The sequence below is a fragment of the Apium graveolens genome, chromosome 1 (assembly GCF_009905375.1).
Source record: "Apium graveolens cultivar Ventura chromosome 1, ASM990537v1, whole genome shotgun sequence".
Classification (NCBI taxonomy): domain Eukaryota; kingdom Viridiplantae; phylum Streptophyta; class Magnoliopsida; order Apiales; family Apiaceae; genus Apium; species Apium graveolens.
The window spans coordinates 98,322,161-98,343,095 of NC_133647.1; the positions used below are offsets into that span (position 1 = coordinate 98,322,161).

The window sequence follows — 20,935 nt, forward strand, 5'->3', positions numbered from 1 at the left end:
TTCCGTTCTTTAAATTTTTTTGAAAAATATCATTTAGAGGGTCAAAAAACTTAAATAAAAATATAATTAAAATTAAATATCTTAATTTCCTAAAATACCCCTGAGAATTTTAACAAATTTAACGAAAAGGGTGCAATTTGTCGCGCCAAAAATAGTTAGGGGATGCAAAGTGCAGTTATATAAAGTATAGGTAAAAAATGCATTTTGGCCAAATCAGGGATACATTTTTGCAAATAACTCAAATATTAACAAAATATTAACAAAGAAGCTTCTTTATTCAAATATATGAAATAGGAAAACGGAATCCTACATATTTTCATAAAATAGTTATATTAAAAAAAAACATTGTTATATTTCAGATCAACTAAATTTCAATCTTGCTCAGGCAGGCCAAATACATTTCGAATGAATCATTCAATTTCCAGTCCGTTTTCGTAAATTAATCATGAACATGATTGAAACCTTTTCTTTGGCTACATATCAGCTTTCAAAGACATCAGTACATCAAACACCCAAAGACTCTGGAATTTAACTAGCAAATTGGGAGAGGAAGCGAACCCTAGGTGACCAGCACCAAGCTAGTGCGATTGGACTTTAGTTTATGTCATCAAAGAGGAGATGGATGCTCTCCTTCTACACCCTGCTAATTTATAAGTATTAAAGTATAGTTAAGTTTCTTTATTTACTAATACTGTTAAGTAGAAGTATTAAAGTAGGTCGTATCAAGCAGAGACCAAAACCAGGCTATATATGTACAGCGATATCTAAAATTTTCTTAGCCATCCTTACTAGCACAAGTCAAGGCAAACGAAACTGATGATGAGCATTAGATTCGAATTTTCTCCGACTGAGACCTGCAAAACTAAAGAGTCACTATGTCATTTTTCAGATACAGTTCATTAGAAAGATGGTCCTGTCTGTGTTGCCTTGCCTGCACGAGGATTCGGACAATCAAAGTGTGCATAGATATCCATTCGGGACCTTAGCTGTAGAATGAACAAGTGAAATCTCATTTGCATTTAGATTCGCGGGTGTGTTGTTTTAATGATCATCAGACTAAAGAGTAGAATGATTTCAACCCGAAACACAACCAACAAAGCATTCATGTAAATCTACAACTCTACAGAATAAACAGGATATAAGAACTTTCAGAGTTCAGCAGCAAGATCAGAAAATGGTGTATTAATATCAGAAGCAACGGTAGAAAGAAAGCTACGGATTCAAATTTTCTATTACAAAGTTCCAAACACTAAAGTCACCTTCAGTAATCAAACATATTATTGACACAGCAAAAACATACTGAATATACATATAGATTTACACGGATCTCAGAATAAGAACCATCTAAGAATAACTTTTTTGTTACTTTTTGTTTAGAATACAGTCACCTCCTTTGAAAATTTAACTTCCCGATACAATATGCAAAAATTGAAGCAAAGATAACTGGGTATAACATCAATATTACACCAACCATTGGCAAGCGATCCTGGTGAAATCCAAAGTAATCCTTTACGAAGGCTGCAACTCTTTTCTTTTCTCCAAAGACCATTATTTCCTTCTCTACATCTCCGTATTGAGAGGTGAGCATGCCATTCAAAGTCCAAGAAGTTGGTATGAGATAATAAAACCATAACCACCATTTGGGAATTTTCTGCAGGTAGAAAAATTGTTGATCACATTCTCACCTGACATAATTGATGACTATAGTTTTAATGAAAAAAAGAGAGTAGAAATTAAGCTCACTGGTTGAGGAATAATAAACCCAGAGAACAGGTTAAACATAGTGTAGAAGGAAGACTGTAGAATTGCAGCTATTGGATACGTAGGCGTGAATGAAACGATCATCATTCCCATATATGTGAAATACAACAAAGTGCAGAACATGGAGTAGAAGTACCAAAGCACCTTGTAAGCAGTCCAAGAATATCCAATCATTGGATAAGTAATTAACACATAAGCAACTGATTGTGCAAATAGATAAGGTACCTCAATTATTACCTAGATGAGAAGCAAAACCAGTAAGTAAAAATTGTGGATTCATCCTTTAAAAGGTTTGTCAAAACTCAAACCACATACTCTAATCTAACCCTTCTGAATTCTTTGTTATACCTGTGCAAGTGCATAAGCCCATGGAGCATACATCCCAGCAAATCTTTCCCGATACAAAACATTGCGTTCTGTTGTAATGTACGGTAGAACTGAGGAGGCATTATTTATGCCAGAAAATATTGTAGCTGAAAACATCGAACCAAATATGCTGAACAAATTCTGCTGGTTTTCTCTGTAAAACAAATACATTATCAGTGTCAGTTATCGTAATCAAGTCCTAGGAAATGACAACATTACAATATATATTAAGCAAGAGAGAAAGTATTAATATGACAGCTCTTAAATTTAAGTACTTACAATTTCTGCCCTTGATCCCAAAATAGAACCCCGAAAGTAACAGACGAGAAGATCATATGCATAAAACGATTGAAATTGTATGAAGGACTTCTCCAATATGACAAATGGTGTTTCCATAGGCAGGATTTGAACTGTCCAATACCATTTTGTGAAAAACGCGTGGAAAAATGCAACTCCTCAGAACCCGGAGGTGGAGTACTCAAGCTCATGACTAGCTCTTTATTTCTCCTAAGATCACATTGAAACGGGTTAAACATAGTGTAGAAGGAAGCCTAGTGAGCTGCAGATATGCTCCAACGGTAGTACAAACCATTTCCTAGATTATCTGGTTTCACTGTTATTATGATATAACAGTGAGAAAGAAATCATCTATTTTAAGATGCAATTACTTGAACAAGGCCAACTGTATAAAAAATAGCAGAACTGAAATTTCTCTTTTCCAACTTATTAATGTGTGTCCGTTTTTTATAAGTCTTTATGGAAATCCCACAATTTAAAAATAGTTTAGCTTAATACACAGTTATAAGGATATGCTTTGTTGGTTACTTGGCTGACCAACTTACTCAAACCATTAAGGTATTATGAGAGGAAAGGGGGCAAGACCTTTATGTCATTAACATAATGTACCTCTGAAATAATTTGAACTTCACACTCTTCGGACAGAATCATACCAAGCAAGCTTGTAGCAAAATTTTATAAGACATGATAAATTAATCTAAAATATGGTAGAAGTGAAACTCACTCATGCAAGATAGAACTCTCATAAACCTGAGCAAAATCTACACCAAGTTCAGCTTCGGAAGATATAGATGTGACCTCCAGCATCCATGTTGCTGGATTATAATTTTCTCTGATCTTTGGTACTCCTGAGATGCCCTGGTAGAGCAAAACAAAGAAAAATAAACTGGAATGTTAAGCCTGTATCATGTACACGAGGATGCTGGGGCCAAACAACCCTAGCTGGCACGATAAATTTACTACTCCGAGGAAAACTGACCTCAAAGTAATCAGTGATTCTACTTGAATGTAGACCTAATGGTCCAGAGTAGATAACACGCCCACCAGATTTCAACAAAATTAACTGCACAAGGAGGCAACATTATTCCAAGTTTCTTATGTTCAGATGTCTAAGAAGTTAATTAATAAGTTTTTAATATATGTATTACACGGGATCAATGCAAAGGACAAAGTTTCAACAGAATAAAAATAAATAAAAAGCGCCCCCCCCCAAAAGCAAACATATTATGGTCGCTGTCACCAACTAGGCACAACATGCAAAGACATTGATGGTAACTGGAATTGACAATAAAGAAACCACTTTGGTTGACTTATGCTCAAGTCACATGTGTTTTTGTTCTTCTCAGGCATTACTAATCAGACCCTAGAAATTGGAGAAATTTTGATATTTGGGCATTTTTCCCTACCTCGTCAAATGCTTCAAATATGTCAATACTCGGCTGATGAATGGTGCAAACAATGGTCCTTCCAGTATCAACAACATTCTTTACAGCCCGCATAACAATAGCTGCTGCTCTTGCATCCAGTCCAGTAGTTGGTTCATCCATAAAAATGATCGAGGGGTTAGAAACGAGCTCTACAGCTATAGTTAGACGCTTGCGTTGCTCAGTTGATAGACCACTTACACCTGGCAAACCAACTAAGGAATCTTTTATATCATCTAGTTCAACAGTCTCCAGGACATCCCTCACAAAATCCTACAAATACATGAATAAAATTTAAAATGAATTATATTTCAACAAAACATTGAACATTTAACCTAAACTTGACTTTAATACATAAAACATACAGTTTTCGTCTTCGAATCAATCTGTGGATGAAGACGCAGCCAAGCAGAAAAGATCACTGATTCTTCTACAGTTACTTGTGGAGAGTGTATGTCAGATTGCTCACAGTATCCAGAGATTCTAGCAAACGTTTCTTGAACCTTAGGGTATCCCCCAATCTTAATTTCTCCTTTAATGGCGCCACTGGTTTTTCTACCAGCAAGAACATCAAGAAGTGTTGTTTTACCAGCTCCACTGACACCCATCAAGGCAGTAAGAACACCAGGTCTGAATGCACCAGTAATGTCATTAAGAAGTTGGAGGCTTTTCTGACTGAATCCACGTTCAATCATTTCCTGTAACAGTAACAGAACAGAATTGACCCCATTAATTCACCTAAAAACTCCAGAATATCACATCGTCATGTAGAGATACAGTCGACGCTTATTTTAATTATTACCAAAGGGGTGTCGACATAGTACTGAACATTTTGAAACACAACACTAACAGGTATGAAAGGTAGAACCATTCTTCCTGTAAAATCATAAGCAGGAACTTATTATTGTTGAGATATATATATATATATATACATATATATATATATATATAATAGAGCTTTGAGGAGAAGATTCAAAACTACCTCTAATTTTGGTTTTCTCTTCAACAAATTCAGATTTTGTGTTTTTTTCACTTCCCTTTATTTGTGACAGCTTTTCACTTGATATAATAGCACGAGAGCTAGGAGCTGAATAGATTTAAGACTTTCAAGAAAACACAAATCACTGAATTCTTAACTTGAAATAATATTGAGAAAGACAAACTTACCCTTTAAGAAACTTAAGGCCAAGATAAATCCAATGTTGAAAAACAATATAAGCCCAAATAAGGCTCCAATAGATACCCAAAGAAAGTACCCACTAAAGTCCAATCCACGATCCACGAGAGTTTGATCCCCTATTGTTGTGTTTGTGGACAGCATCTACATAATAAAAGTTAAATTATATTAGGGAATCGCCGAGTAGCTCACTGTTGAAGTTTAATGTCTAACAACAAATATACAACAAATATATACAGACTTATCAAAAAGACAGATATACATAGCGTTAAATGCTCAATAACTATTGCAAATCCTTTCATTACTATTTGTTTGATTTGAATGATCTGCTAGGTACCAAAGGAGATGACCTTGTACACGTGTTAGGATTTGAATCACAATTTTGTCATGCATGAGAGGACATATTGACTATGTATGTACAATAAAGAACGATTTAACATATAAACGTATAGGTAGTAAGCTCCAAGTACGGTGGTCTAATGTTTTAATGTGCACAGCTTGACATACACTGAACTACAAACAGAACACTCCTGGTGTTACAAAGTAATTAACTTGAGTGGAGAAATAGATATCCACTGTTAATACAAGAGATGTAGCACTTGAGAGACCGACCTATTTTGTAATAAACAAATAAATATTGATAGCATTCAAGTTCTGAGGTTTGTTTAGGTACTGAGGGGGGTTTTCAGACTATATTTCACCAAGTAAATGACAGTAACTATAGGTAACCAAATTTTAAGAGCACAAGCTGAACAAACATAATGAAATTTAATTCATAATTAAAACACTCACCTTTTGCCATCTTGGAGCATGAAACTCATTCAAAGCCAGGCCTATCTGACCATATGTAATTGGGGAAACCCAAAATCCCCACTTCAACCAAGGCGGCATTGAAGCTGCAACACAAACCAAGTTCAAGTATATTTAGTTACTCCTTTTTCTATAAAAGAAGCTGTCAAAATCTCACTTAAGAAAATATTAAAATATAAGAATTGCCAAACCCTTACGTCTTGGGATGATAAATCCACCAAATACTAATACACATAGTATTGAGACGCTGCCAGCAGTTGTCGTAGCACTTGAAGTCCTACAGACAGAAGCCAAGAACCGGAACATAGAGATTGATGTCCAGTGCACAGCAAATAGCAGAAGTAACTGTTGGAAAAACCTATTGAAAATATGAGAGAAGTTAGTTTTAATATAAGTTCAATGATCTAGTTTGAATAGTCAATAATTGCATTTTGATGAATATAACAGCGCTTATTCATAAGAAAAAACTGAAAATCCGAAAAAGCACTGTCTGGGAACAATATGACTAGGAGCCTTGTCATGTAATACTCACCTCCCCGGTTCCGGGCTGTAACCAATGACGTAGTAGGTCAGAGACACCCAAACTAAAGATTCCAACATAGAAAGAGGAATCTTTAGAATGGCAGCTGGAATGGCATATGCCCATGCCGGGTAAAAAAACAATTCTCTCTGTTTGTAGAAAACTGAAAGCCTTGCTACAGTCAATGTTAATTCTGGAAATCCATCGACTAAAAGAATAACAAGAGAATAGAAGAGGGAACTCAAATATTGGTTTGCATGTGTAGCATCCACTTCCAACTGAGTTCGCAAAAATACAGTCATTGTGATGGAGGCAATTATAAAAAGCTGCACAAATATTAATATGAACATTTCAGTCAATTTGTCAAACATCTTTTTCTTACTGTTTAAATAATTTGTGGTTTCGTCAAAAGAAAAAAATTGTGGTAAGTTATAAGATAAAACTCGCTCTTAAAAAGAAATTGTGGAAAATAACCTGAATTGTTTTGAATTTGTAAATGAACGAATTCCTCCTCATTAGAATAATTTCTCTTGACATGCAGGCTTTAAAAAGCGTCCATTTCGACAGAGAGTAAACATTATGTGAAATAGATCTCTTATGATTCTCTGACTTCATAAACTCCTCAGACATCTCCTCATTCAGCTTCTTACCATAATTAGACTCTTTAAACATTCTAGCAAGGGAATCGACAGAAAAATAATGGTAACTTTGTTCAGTTCTGTAATAGTACTGTGCTTGATCTTTCATGGAGATAACCTTGCAGGCAGATAAAAGTTTTGTTACTTCCACCGTGGACTTAATTGACAGACGAACTAACATAAATAATCAGCTAAAATGTTACCTCCTGTAGAAAGTCAGCTACTCCTTTCCTTTCAGGGCATCTAAACCCACATTCCTCAAAAAAATCTAAAATATGACTACGTGGTCCATGATACACAGTCTTTCCTTCTGCCATCAATATGATGTCATCAAACATGTCAAATGCTTCCGGTGCTGGCTGAAGAAGTGACACAATTATAGTTGCTTCTGTAATGTGAGCCAGTTGCCGGAGACATGAAATAATTTGATATGTGGTGGAGCTGTCTAAGCCATTTGATATTTCATCCATAAATAGAGCCTTCGTGGGGCCAACGATCATCTCCCCTAAAAAGTAATCATTTATCTTATTTCTCACTGGGTATCCTGAGCTAGAATGTACTTGCTTGATTCATGAAATTGATAGAAACTGAATATTGTAAGGTAGTTTCATCTTGTGATGCTTGAAAATGTAGTCAAACTACCTGTAGTCAATCTTTTCTTCTGACCACCAGATATGCCTCTTCTCATGGCATCTCCAACTAGTATGTCCGCACATAAGTCAAGGCCAAGAATCTACAAAGCCATACTCAAACAGGTACATCAACAATGCCACGGGTAAATGAGACTCAAATGTGCTAAGAAAAAAAAACAGAGGAGTACTTTTAGAATGTAGTCGGTTTGAAGGGTTGCGCTTTGTCCTTCAACGGATATTGCCTGTAAAGTTAGCTGAGTTGAAGCATCTATAGAAACAAGGTTACAAACTGAAGAAAACAGTCAAAATATTCTAAACGAATGCCCTTCAGAAATAATATGTATATAATTTTAATTGCAATTACATATATCCCTTGTGTCTGAGACTCATATTGGTCGATTGATATTTGATACTAAACGGAAACTCCTTGATCCTCCTAACGTGCTAAGATACAGTTTGGACAGGTTAACTGACCGGAAGCTGCTCATACAAGAAATTGTACATGGCGAATGTAATAAAAACCACATTAAATATTACTTGACAGCAAAATAGGTAGAAAAATGGGGACATGTACCAGATCCTAGAAGCCTGGATTACAGGCAGTGAATAAAAATTGCTTGAGCAAAAATCATACTATCTGATTTAAAAAGCCTGTACCATTTATTCAGACAACATGTACCCCCTATCATATTCATCTGTTAATATCAATGAATAAAATCGAAGTAGAAGTCTCACTTTAATTTTATATTGATGTCTTATCAGTTATTTCTCAAAATTACAAATTCAGTTATAAAATTATTAAGGAAAAAAGAAAAAAAACCAATCCCATCACCTACAAAAGGATCATGGAGTGCTGCACTTCTCGGGGTCTCATGTAGAACACTAATCATGCCAGGAATTAGCCTAGATTAAAGGATAGTACACTTCTTAATTAAAAAGAAAAGTAGAAACACCAAAATAGTAGATAAGTATTCAGGGATAGAAATGCCTTCATATAGGTATCTATATCTGGATCCGGAATTACTCCAGCCTCTTTCTCCCTCCTGCTGACCTCAGTCATTAACTCTGTGCAGGGGGGTGGAAGAAAATGTGTAATATGCGAAATAATGGAAATCGGTCTAAACTACAATGAGTTATAGTGCAAAAATAATAAGCAAACCTGCTCGACTTCCAATACCCTGACAGCGGGCTGAAAAATCAAGTGTTTCCCTTACAGTCATCTCAGGAATATGGAGATCATATTGGTTGATATAAGCAGAAGTTTTCTGAGGCACAAACTCTTCAAGTTTATAGCCATTGTAAGATATCTCTCCACTACACTGTCAACAGAAAGGTAGATAACCATAGTTGAAGGAGTTGGCTTTAAACACAATAGATGAGCATTACAATCAGAAGTTCAGAACCCATGGTACCATTGCCCCAGTGCCCCATAAATGTACAATTTTCAGATTTTTCAGTATTTAATATGTATCCCCCAGTGACACGGAAATTTTTTCCAACAGTACCAATGAAATTGCTGATAAGCATTTATAGGTAACAGTGATCCGCATTACCACCAGATCCCTTTCAAAATATTACGGTAACAACTAATTGGAGGTAGAGGTGATCCGCATTAAGCTTCACTTAACAATAGAGCTCACAGCAAGTTTATAATCACTTTCAAATTGTTAGGGACATAAATGTTAAAAACCTGATCCTAGAGAAACAATTTTGTTTTTGGTTAGGTCAATTACAAAATAAATTATATACTCTGCTCAGACATTGGTCCCAACTAGGGGTCGAACCCCAGAGCTCTTAGTGAGGAGTTCCCACTAGGCTAATCCTTGCAAATTAGTAAAGAAACATTTTCTTAGGGACAAATTCCAGATTATGAGAAGTGACCTCTATATTCAAGCTAATTAAATCATATTAATACCATATCCAATAGGTAGTTACAAGGACCAAATGACAAATATTAATTACCAAATTATCACAATGTGGAAACAGGTAGAATACCAAAACTATATCATAATGTCATACACTTACTGCAATGAGCCTCATCTGGGTTATTCTTTAATGTGAATCAAATATACATGTCCATTTATTTAGCTCCCTGATTTAATTTAGTTTTAACTAGAATTTTCAAGTTATAATGTAAAAATAAAATCTACAAAATGAGGAACCTTCAGAGATTTGTCTAGGTTTCCAGAAAGTGCTTTCAGTAAAGAGGTTTTCCCACATCCTGGAGGGCCAAGCAGCAAAGTCATTCTGCAAATAAATTTAAGCACTTAAAGAGTCCAAATTTAAATAGCCAAAAAGGAACAAAACCTTCCAACTCTTTACAAAATCTAAGCATGATTAACATTGTTAAAAGCATTGCATAACCCCAATTCTCCTTTAGGTAACTAAAAAGATGATCTGCAACTGTAAATTAAGAGTAATATCAACCAGCTTTACATATTTCACTTGGTAACCAAGTACGACAACTATTCGTTGAGTAAAGCAACTATTGGATATAACTATAAGTATGACAGACTTTCTATAGAGATGAAAAAAGAATTCAGTTTATTCCAGAGGCCCATAATCCAGAGCTAATAATATGATTGATAGATAAGAAGATAATGGCCATAAGGGTTATCCTGATAATCTGTGATCATGGATATCATAGCATTTTAGTTTTCAGTGAGGTAATTATGTTAGAGTTTTAACTTTTGAGTAATGAAAGATGAAATATTAATACCAAAATATATAACTTCTTGTTTAAGGTAGAAGAAAGAAAATCACTTATTTACGAGTTTGATATATAGTAACTATTAAGAAAATTATAGATCTACTTTCTAATTCATTATGTACTTCTACGAGATGCATCTACTTCATCTCAATAAGCACTGGTCAAAGACACTTAAGGAGGTAGTAGACAAAAATATCTGTGCTCATGAACAAATAAGGAGGGCCAGCATAATACAATCTCACACGCATATGGTTTCCTTAGAAGACAGATAACATTCATCATTGGATAGCAAGGCCTTTCAGGTACGTACATGAGAGTTGACATAAGACAAGGTTTCAAAATTGCTACATATAAAGTAAAGCTTTTCAAACAGGACTCGCATTCTACATTAATTACTGAATTTTAAGTAACTACAGTAATTAACTGTGCTTTCCAGTATGTCAATAATTATGATTTGCACATATTTAAGAAACGTGTTGATGAATTTCTGCTGCTACCTTCCAGGCTTGATGATGCCACTGACTTCATCGATGATGTTTATTTTGGCCTTTGTCGACTTTAAACCAGCAAGCTTGGCGGTATCCTATTACAAAAATATAATTAATTACCATTTAATTCTTTAAATTAACAGAAACTGAAGCAAGATAGTAGTACAGTTTCCTGGAGAAAGTGAGGTTCAGTCATTTTAAATGACACAACCCTTCTTTCGATAAATGATGAATCAAAATATATGTTTCTGCTAGATATAAAATACACTTGTAAGCATGGAAGGTTATCTATCAATATATTTAATTCTGTTAAGATAAAATATGTAACTAGACCTGGTATCATAGCTGTCTGGAGTTCGAACCCTTAAACCCCCATATTCTCAGATAATTCGGACACTGAGGTTTGCTTAATTCCCAAAAATGGTATCGCCTAATGATCCACTCTTCCTAGTAACAGATTTGACTTAATTCAATGCAGGAAAGCATACCATCCTGAGTTGAGCAATTTAAACTTCAAACCTGGACTGAATATGTTCCAGATTTACTCGGACTGAGAATTAACAGTAAAGATCGTTCCCTCTGACTAATATCAATTTTACCATTTAATCAGTCACCAACCAGTGGTCCCTAATCTACTGATACATCAAACACATCATGAAGGCAATTACAAAAGCAATTGCTTTTCATCTGCATTGATTGTAGTGGAAGATAAAAATTGCTTCTGTCAGCCACTATCAACATATTGATACCTAAAATCTTAGGATTTATGCAATGAAATGCATAAATGGTGATAACCTTCGAACTTTATTTTAAGGGATTCCACTTACAAAAAACATGCTTTGCAGAGAATTCCATATAGTCGGTAGAGGCTTTCCATTAACTACTTCACATTCTGCTTCAACATACAGATTATCGTATCTCACTTCAACAGTGGGCAACTTCAAACCAACTCTACAGAAGACACTTGAAATTTTTAGCTCAACTTACCATTTATCATGCTTGTGAAGTTATAAACTGTTAGGGAGCTACAATTACTTCAATTTATCACTGAGCATATCCAGCCTTAAAAATCAAACAGAGAAACTTAGACCATGGTATTAATTCATGCACATGTAATTAATTGAACTATAATGACAGATACATACAGTAATAAAGAACTCTGCATCTGCACTTTGCAGTATCACTTGCCCAAATATTCTGTTTTATTTATAATCATGCATAACTGTGTCCAGTCTCTGTTTACCACATGTTCAGCATACCACACTGGTAGCTTTTTATCTTGCTTTTCTTAATTTTGGTTTGTTGTACTCGTTTACAAGTAGTCAACTACATTTTTATATAAGAAGGTAGAGAGCATTACTTGTTAATTCTTTTTCTAAGCTTGTGCAGCAAACGTAGATTGTCATTCTCAATATGCTTGATGAGCTTCTCAATGAACAGATGTCTTTCTAACGGACCAATAGTAGAAACATCAATTATTCTCTTCCCTTTAGCATTAAATCTGTCTCCTTCATTATTATAATCATCAACTAGTGATGACCTCAACCGTTTATAAGTAGGCAATCTATTGATTTCAGCCCATTGGTTCACATACTCATCGTCAATATTGTCTTCCAGAGAAGTTGAATTTGTACGAAAACTGGAGGCATGATACCGAAATGATGCTCTCAAACTTCTTCCTATCTCAGATAGCTCAGTTTTCAGAGACTCGATATCATCTGCACCAACTAACTGAGCCATCGTAGACAACTTTGAAGAGCAGCGAAATGGCAATTACAAAAGAGATGAGCCTCTCCCTCTCTCCTTGTGTTTGTGCCTGTATGCACAATAGTGTTTCAATTATATAAGGCTACAATATCAATGAGGTAAGGGAATGCATCATCTTACATTTTTTTATTGATAAATATATATATATAATTCATTTAAGACGTCATACTTAAATTAAGCTTAACCAGAGGATGGATAGCTCAAGCAAATACAGTAAGATGGGTTGACTTTCATGTGAGCTTCCCCTCATCCACATTGTGTATATAATTTAAAATGAATTTTTCAGTTCTATATCACAGCTAATGTCTACCTTCAGACTACTTGATAATCTAATCATAGACAGGACCAGCTTTTACACTAAGCATACTTACCTTTTAAGCTAATGTTTCACAGAATATCAGTTCAGCCTGCTTTTGAATTTCTCTTCTATCTGACCAGATGGTTTATTGTCCGCTAACTATGTTTAAATAAGCCGATTGTCCAATCACTTAGGCACAAATGCACAGATCAACTCAGGTTAAAACATTTTTTTCTAGTATGCAAATACATATATACAACTTGACTAAGCTACTTGGAATATCTGTGTCGTGCATTACCTGAAGATGCATACATAGAAGACACAAATGCAGTAAAAAAATAATTACCAAATTGGTAACATTACCCAATAATAGATGTGCCAAGTGTATTTATAGAGCATTATCATGTGTTAGATAACACTTAAATGCCAAGACAGTTTAACAATCTTCAGTTCAATATTCATCTGAAATTTCTAATGTAAGAATACTAGTACTTGGTACACCATGGAGGTTCGAAGTCAAAGTCTGTGGTGTTAATTTAAATCATTTTGCCTTTGTTTAATAGCATGACCAGTGAGTACATCAAACGTGTTGCATGTGGAAGACATCTTTGCTTGTACTCATGGAACTGCATTCTCTGCTTTATTAAGATCTCACAATTAATGTGCATCCTGACAAAAATAAATTGCTTAACAACCATTTAGCATATCTCTTAATCCCATAATTAGTTTAACCCCCCCCCCCAAGTACCTAAAATTTTGTCGATAAGCAGTAAAAGTATTGCAACAACCTTTCAAAAACAGGGTAGTGTATCACTCATAACAAAAAAATGAGAAATTACAGGTTCCTTATGTTCCTGATATATGGCATATGCAAGTCCGGGGACAAACCAGATATATTCATTTCTTAGACTCTGAAGATCTTGCAATAACCCCTTAATTTAGCACCAATAGAAGCTCAGCAATGCATTGATGATTAATTGCAACTTCTTATTATATTTCATGTAGTCTGATTTAAAACTAAGATTGCCTCTAAAATAATTAAATAAAAATTATAGCTAGGAAGTATGTTACCTTCGAGTAGGATAGCAATGAACTTATAATTAATATTCCCCCAGCTCACCATGTTTCTGCTAAAAACAAGAAATATCCTACCTACTTTATAAACAAAGAACCTTTACATTCAAACTTAAATTAGGGGATACATGGTCATCAGATAATGAACAGAACACTACGACTAGGGTGGCTGCCATTACGCTATAAGTATCCTAACATCGAGGTTGGTCTTCTATGCAATGTAACAAAGTTACACTTGCTTTTAAATTTCTGATTATGTCTAATGGCACTTGGCTAGCTAATATTCAAGATAACAGATTGCCTAATCACCTACGCACGCGAGTGAAGAACACAATATAAAAATTCAATGATATGGGGTAAAATAGACAGAAAAGCAGAGCACATAATCAGACATTTAAAAGCAAATGTAACATGTTGACATTGGATGAAAGGTTTTACAAGACTGGCAACTTTGAAAGCAGATGTAAAATACGTGTGTATCTTCAAGACAAGAGTACACGACTGCAGTTAAAAAGTAATTATCAAATAGGCAAAATTACCCAATAATTGAGCATCATATAATGCTTGAATTATAGTTGGATGCCAAGACAGTTAGTAACCTTCAGATTTCAAATATTCTATTACTAAATTTAAATGCATGAGAAATGCACTAAAGGCTCAAAGTCAAAGCCTGGTGTGTATTTAACTCATTCTCTTTGTTTATTAGCACCTAGTTGAGTAAGCTACTTTCTATTGCATTTGCCATACCTCTAGTCAACTACCTATGGAACTGCATTCCCTGATTTAATAATCTCACTATCAATCTGGATAAAATTTATTAAAATTCAGGTCCATAAACCATTTAGCATATTCATTTCATTTCTATTCAATAATCAGTTGATTAAAATGAACGTGTAGAAACAAAACTAATCTACTACTTAAGTCCTTGCACATGACACAATGCAAAACATACATCAAACCTTTTGCATAGCAGCGATGCCATCACATGTTACATCAGCACAAGGCTTCCTGACCTCATGGCATGCACCCACAATTTAATTTTGCAAACCTGCCGTAAAATTGATTTTAAAAATCAGTCAACATCCAATTGTATTGCGACAAAATTTCAAAAATAAGATTGTCACAGCAAATGAAAAAGATGAAAGATGACAAATTCTTTTGGTTCTTGATACTAGAGCATGTAAAAAATATCAGACCCAGCATTCTTCATGTCTTGGAAACATCAGGCTTTAGGTCCTGTGAAATAGCATCAAGAGGTCCAAGATAGTAACAGCTATGCATTCATGTTTTACATAGAGCTTCTTTCATAATATTTTTATTATTTGTATATATATTTATTTAGACCAAGATAACCCTTAAAATGATAATAGAAAACAAAAAGACAGCAACTATGATACCTGCTAGTAACTGGAAAACTAGAAAAGTCATAAATTATTGGACGATAATTTCCCAACTTACCATATTCCTGCCAAACAATGTTATATTATTACATATTTTTATAGACAATAAAGCTTTTTTTTAAAACTTTAATTAGTAAAGTTGGTCAAGACAGCATGACAGATAATGAAGAATGACCTACATTCACTCCTGAGAACATAAAACTCATAGGATTGCAAAATACAGTGAAATTAATTTATTTACAAGTAAAGAAGAGGTGATAGTTTATACAAGATACAAAATATAGACAAGGCAAGACATAGAGCGATAATAACAAACGATTTATCACCAACGAATCGAATAACCTCTAATCCTCTATTGATAACCTCATCATGAACTAAATTAAAAACCTTGTCTCAAACCAAATACGAGCTTTCTCAAGAAAAACGCCATGAAGAATCTGGTTGTTTCACAAGTCACCCTCCTGGTCATTCCAATTTCTAAGAACAAATCTCCTATTGCTTGGAACAGACAAAGTAGATGAAAAACTACTAAGCCAATCACTATTCCGTATATAAAAAAATGATATCTTCTCTTGCAGTTTTCTCGCATATACACTGCTTATACCCTAACATTGAAGTTGGTCTTTTATTAAATATTACAAAGTTACATTGCTTTTAAATGTCTGATTATGTCTAATGGCCTTTTTCTAGCTAATGTTCTAAAAAGCAGATTGACTAATCAACCATGCACGCAAATATAAAAATTCAGGATATGGGGTTTAAATACACAACACATAACAGCATAAGATATGAAAAATAATCTACATCCTCTGTAAGATTACTTGAGATATTTGTTTTGCAACCCGAACAATGAACATGCACATCTCCAGTACAAGGCAAGAGTACAAGACTGCCGTTAAAAAGTAATAAAAAATTGGCAACATTATCCAATAATTGAGCATCATTTAATGTTATATTTACACTCGGATGCCAAGACAGTTTCAATAAACTTCAAGTTTCTTATATTATAATACTCCTTCCGCTCCTATATACAGCGTGTTTGACTTTTTGCACGTAATTTTAAATGATTTGACTACGTAGTTAGAATTAATTTATTTTTAATTTTTTTCTCCTGAATAAAAATATTATTGTTATATTTTTATTTAGAAACAGAAAATTTAAAAAATAAAATTTAAATTATGTGGTCAAGGCACCTAAAGTTACAAGCAAAAAAGTTAAATGACCTATATAGAGGACTAGAGGGAGTGCTAAATTGTAATGCACTGAAGGCTCTAAGTCAATGTCTATGGTGCTTATTTAAGTTGGTTTCTTTGTTTATTAGCAACTAACAATGAGTACATTATTTTTATGTTTCATGTTCCCGAGCCAGACATCTTCATGTGAATTATCTATGGAACTGCATTTTCTGATTTAATAAACTCATAATGAATCTGAACTAACTTAACTAAAAGTCAGGTCCACAAATCATTTAGCATATTCATGTATAACATTTCAGTTTAATATGAAACCCTTGATTGCACTGACATAGTAGAAACAAAACTAAACTACTGATTAAGCCTGGGCACATAACATTGCAACTTCATATATATCAAACCTTAGACATAGCAGCGATGCCATCATGCCCCAAATCAGCACAATAGTGTCCCTGACCTCAGGGCATGCACCCACAATGTAGTTTTGCAGCCATGCTGTAATATTGATTCTAAAAATTTGCCAATATGCAATAGTTATTGCAACAAACTTTCAGAAATAAATAGTCACATAAAATGACAAAGATGAGATATTACATATTCTTTTGGTTCCTGTCCCTGATACTAGAGCATGTGAAAAAGCTCAGGTCTAAAATCCTTCATGTCAACATCTTGCAGTAGGACCTGTAACATCACGAAGAAGTCCAAGATAATAGCAGCTCAGTAATGCATTAATGTTTTACATAAGATTTCCTTTTTCTTTTTGCTAAACTTTACATACAGTTACTTTCTTATTATTTTCGTATATGGGAATTCAAATTAGACCAAAGCCCATGAAATTATCATAGAATATCAAAGGGAAACAACTATGATACCTGCTAGTGTTCGGAAAAGTACAACAGTGATAAACTTTTCGATAAAAATTCCCTAGCTTACTATTTTTCTGCTAAAAACATGATATATACTACTATTCCCTAGCTTACTATTCCCTAGCTTACTATTACCTAGGGAGTACATATTTTATAGACAAAGAAACTCTTTCCTCAAACTAGTCAAGTCAGATAATGAAGTGCGATTGCAAGATGCAGTAAATTTAGTTTATTCACATATAGAAAAAAGGTGATTGTTTACACAAGATACAGTATACAGACAAGGCAAGACATACGGCAGTAATAACAAAAGATTTAGCACCAACAAATCGAATAATCTCTAATCCTCTATCCATAACCTCATCATGAACTAAATTAAAACCTCTTCTCAAACCAAATATGAGCTTTTTGAAGAAAAACACCATGAAGGATCTAGTTGTTTCATAAGTCACCCTCCTGGTCATACCAAGAACAAATCTCCTATTGCTTGGAACTGACAATGTAGAAGAAAAACTACTAACCCAATCACTATTCCTTATATCAAAAGATGATATCTTCTCTTGCAGGTTTCTCGCATTCTGATCAAAAAGTGCATCAACGGTAGCCCTTGGAGAACCAATAGTTTCAACAACACTGCTCGAAGAATCCGAGTTAGGTCTCGTCAGAACCTCATGTGTCGTCCTCACAAAAGTTTCAACCGCACCATTACAAACCGAAACCAACACATCTCTAACTTTCCCTTGATGCTTCGGATTGGTCAATCCCGAAAACATATCATCATAAACATTAACACTCATTGTCCTTTCCAAATAAACATCCACCGCAGTACTCACAAACGCCTTAATATACTCCGCTACAACAACCTTACACCTCTCATCACACATTACATCAACCAACCACTCCGGTACCTTTGATCCAACCGAAACAATCCCCTTCTTCGTCCTAAACCCCAAAACCAAATTCCTCGCAAAACTCCCAGCAACAACGGAAACAAACCCCGTCCCAGCTCTACTAGTCATTTTATCAAACACCTTGTCAGCAAACCCAAAAACCCCACCATTCTCATCCTCAATCCCCACCCTACACCCCCTCAAAACCCCCAATGTCACCGCCTCGGAAACTCTCGACAATGACATCGAAAACTCCTCAGACCTGACAATTTTCGACAACTGGGTCAAACTATGAGGAATTTGATCACAATCAGATTGTAAAAACTGTTTCATATCTTTCGAAACAACCCCAATTGCCTCCGCAGAATCAGAAACCATTTCAATTACTGAAACAAGGGTGCCCATTAGTTTCGAAAGTTTCTTTCGTTTCTTGATCATACAAGGAAAGTTGTAAACTTTATATAAACCATAGCTTGAAACACCAAGAGCTGCGAGAATAATTAATAGTTTCTTCTGTTTGTTGGTGATTTGATGACCCTTTTTGATGAATCCAAGATCCATGTGAAAATCTTGGAGCCTAAATTGAGTTTAAAATTGTCGTTGGTGAACGCGAAGGGTTTGATTTGATAGACATGTTTGTTTGCATTTGGTAGGGTTTTGTCTGGTTCGGGTAACAATTAATGCGGACACGTCATGAGTTATATGAAAAAAATGGGAGACGATAACAATTAAATTACTCGCTTTCAATTAGCCCAAAAAAATGTAAATAAAAAACAATAACGTAAAACCAAACCAAACAACATATAAGCAAGAATCAATATCAACTTAAACAAATAAAATTTTAAAAGGTTCGAAATAAATCTTAACTTATGTCATTATTCACATGCGATTTATCTAATTATTTGTTGAAACATTTACAGAAATAACCTTTTTTAAAGCTTTTTAACAAAAATAACCATTTTTAATATTTTGGCCAACAATGGTCGTTCTATTACATGAGTAGGGAATACGTATTATGTTTTACTTAACAACTCATGTGCATAGGAGCGGGATGCAAGGTGGGTCAGGTTACAAGGTGGGAACAATAACATAATTGCATTATGCATTTTTAAATGCATGTTAGGTTCAATACCCATATATAGGTTGCGTATGTTGTTAAGTAAAATGCGTATTAAACATTATTCCCCTATCATATGTGTATCTCGCCGGCTAAAATTGGCCAGTTTTTTGAATTCGGTTATTTTTGTCATTCTCTCACCAAAAATGGGTTATTTCTGTCACTCACCTTTTTTTGTTACTTATTTCTTGGATCGCCCTCAAGTTATAGATTTCAGATTTGAATTTCGAGAATTGAAACTCAACCAATCAGGTAAGGAGTTTGAAAATCCACTTTAAAACGGGTAATGATGGATAAGTAGTATATGTTCGTTGTGTGTGATTTCCAGAGACAGAAAGTGACCGCTCTAGAGAATTGGTTCCTCTAGATGAACAAGATATATTTTCCTTTTATCAAAATTGTAACCATCAAGGAATAAAGTAAAAGTTGTTGGATAGAAACTAGACATGTGATAATAGCATGATTTTAGCTTCATAATGGAACTGTATAAGGGAGAAGATAACCATTTCTGTTCCGAGAGAGGGATGGGGAGAATATACTATATTTCCCGTAGTATCGTTATCTTAAAATGATAAGATGTTTATCTATGATACTTTTGCATATTATTTTCAAACTATCATTATTACCCGTGCAAGGCACGGGTTTACTTTAATCGGATAATTGCTTGTTTTTGTTGATCGTATTTATTATAATATCTCAAATATATTAGTTTTATGGATCATTTCAATTACGAATTCTCTACTTATCAATGCATAAGCATTTTCTGATATAATTATTTTATAAGGAGTTTATAATCAAGTGAGTCACTAGTATGGCGCCCCAAAACCCGGGGTCAGAAGTCTCGGAAGCCACGCTATCTAAACTCACACAACTCACACTACAATATGTAAATACTCACGCTTCACGACCCCACACTTAACACACACACACTACAGGTTATTGTCTTGGAAACGAACCATCATTTACTAAAGAAATTTTATTACAACCCAAATGTAATTAGTCTTACCGGGGGTGACCTTTAAGTAAGGTTAATCCGTCGGCCGAATATACGCTTCTTATTTCTTATTTTACATGAACCATAATTATAAATAAGTCGAACTATAAACAACTGAAAATTAATCCAGCTTATTCCGACTACCTGAGGTACTGCACCAAACAATCTACGGAACAGCTGGCCATTTCCTACCCGTTTCCTGGCTGTGGTTCTCATGGCAGGCATCTTGATTCACTGTTGTGTTGTGTCAATTTAAGAAAATAAGTGTGAGCTAAGATGCTCAGCATAATAATGTACAGTATGAAAATGACTGTATAATAACATTATATATTATATATATGTTTTATTTAAAAGTAGATTTCTCGGTGTCCCACACCTTCTTATGAGAATAATTCTTTTAAGGGCTTTTTATAACCTGCGAATACCTTAATAGTAATCCCAACACCTAGGCTTGGGTTACGGTATTGCATATCAATTCTAATTGGAAGATTTTGGACATCTCACAGGAGCCAC

At 34.6% G+C, this 20,935-nt stretch overlaps 2 protein-coding genes across 9 annotated transcripts; both read right to left on the minus strand.

Annotated features, from left to right (window-relative positions):
* Positions 1 to 1,203: 1,203 nt before the first annotated feature.
* LOC141665250 (pleiotropic drug resistance protein 3-like) lies at positions 1,204 to 16,991 on the minus strand. 7 transcript variants are annotated; one of them, XM_074471230.1, is made up of 26 exons: positions 16,957 to 16,991; positions 14,915 to 15,010; positions 12,184 to 12,639; positions 11,651 to 11,774; positions 10,833 to 10,918; positions 9,788 to 9,872; positions 8,785 to 8,944; positions 8,614 to 8,690; positions 7,814 to 7,867; positions 7,636 to 7,726; positions 7,197 to 7,498; positions 6,830 to 7,111; positions 6,368 to 6,681; positions 6,033 to 6,193; positions 5,818 to 5,921; positions 5,016 to 5,169; positions 4,831 to 4,935; positions 4,651 to 4,724; positions 4,214 to 4,546; positions 3,831 to 4,121; positions 3,404 to 3,487; positions 3,149 to 3,282; positions 2,407 to 2,634; positions 2,110 to 2,281; positions 1,744 to 1,998; positions 1,204 to 1,651 (listed from the first exon to the last, which is right to left on the minus strand). In XM_074471230.1, the coding sequence occupies exons 3-26, from the start codon at positions 12,561 to 12,563 to the stop codon at positions 1,385 to 1,387; spliced, it is 4,317 nt and encodes a 1,438-aa protein (XP_074327331.1). In that variant the 5' UTR covers positions 12,564 to 12,639; positions 14,915 to 15,010; positions 16,957 to 16,991; the 3' UTR covers positions 1,204 to 1,384. The 7 variants fall into 7 exon arrangements, with proteins under 7 accessions (XP_074327331.1, XP_074327333.1, XP_074327335.1 ...); XM_074471232.1 differs by lacking the exons at positions 14,915 to 15,010; positions 16,957 to 16,991 and adding an exon at positions 12,962 to 13,609; XM_074471234.1 differs by lacking the exons at positions 14,915 to 15,010; positions 16,957 to 16,991 and having other exon boundaries at positions 1,744 to 1,905; positions 12,184 to 12,586.
* Positions 16,992 to 17,017: 26 nt separating this feature from the next.
* On the minus strand, positions 17,018 to 18,996 carry LOC141665276 (protein PHLOEM PROTEIN 2-LIKE A10-like). Of its 2 annotated transcripts, XM_074471263.1 has the most exons (3): positions 17,943 to 18,996; positions 17,150 to 17,236; positions 17,018 to 17,064 (listed from the first exon to the last, which is right to left on the minus strand). In XM_074471263.1, the coding sequence occupies exons 1-2, from the start codon at positions 18,870 to 18,872 to the stop codon at positions 17,177 to 17,179; spliced, it is 990 nt and encodes a 329-aa protein (XP_074327364.1). In that variant the 5' UTR covers positions 18,873 to 18,996; the 3' UTR covers positions 17,018 to 17,064; positions 17,150 to 17,176. The 2 variants fall into 2 exon arrangements, with proteins under 2 accessions (XP_074327364.1, XP_074327362.1); XM_074471261.1 differs by lacking the exons at positions 17,018 to 17,064; positions 17,150 to 17,236 and having other exon boundaries at positions 17,618 to 18,996.
* Positions 18,997 to 20,935: the final 1,939 nt, after the last annotated feature.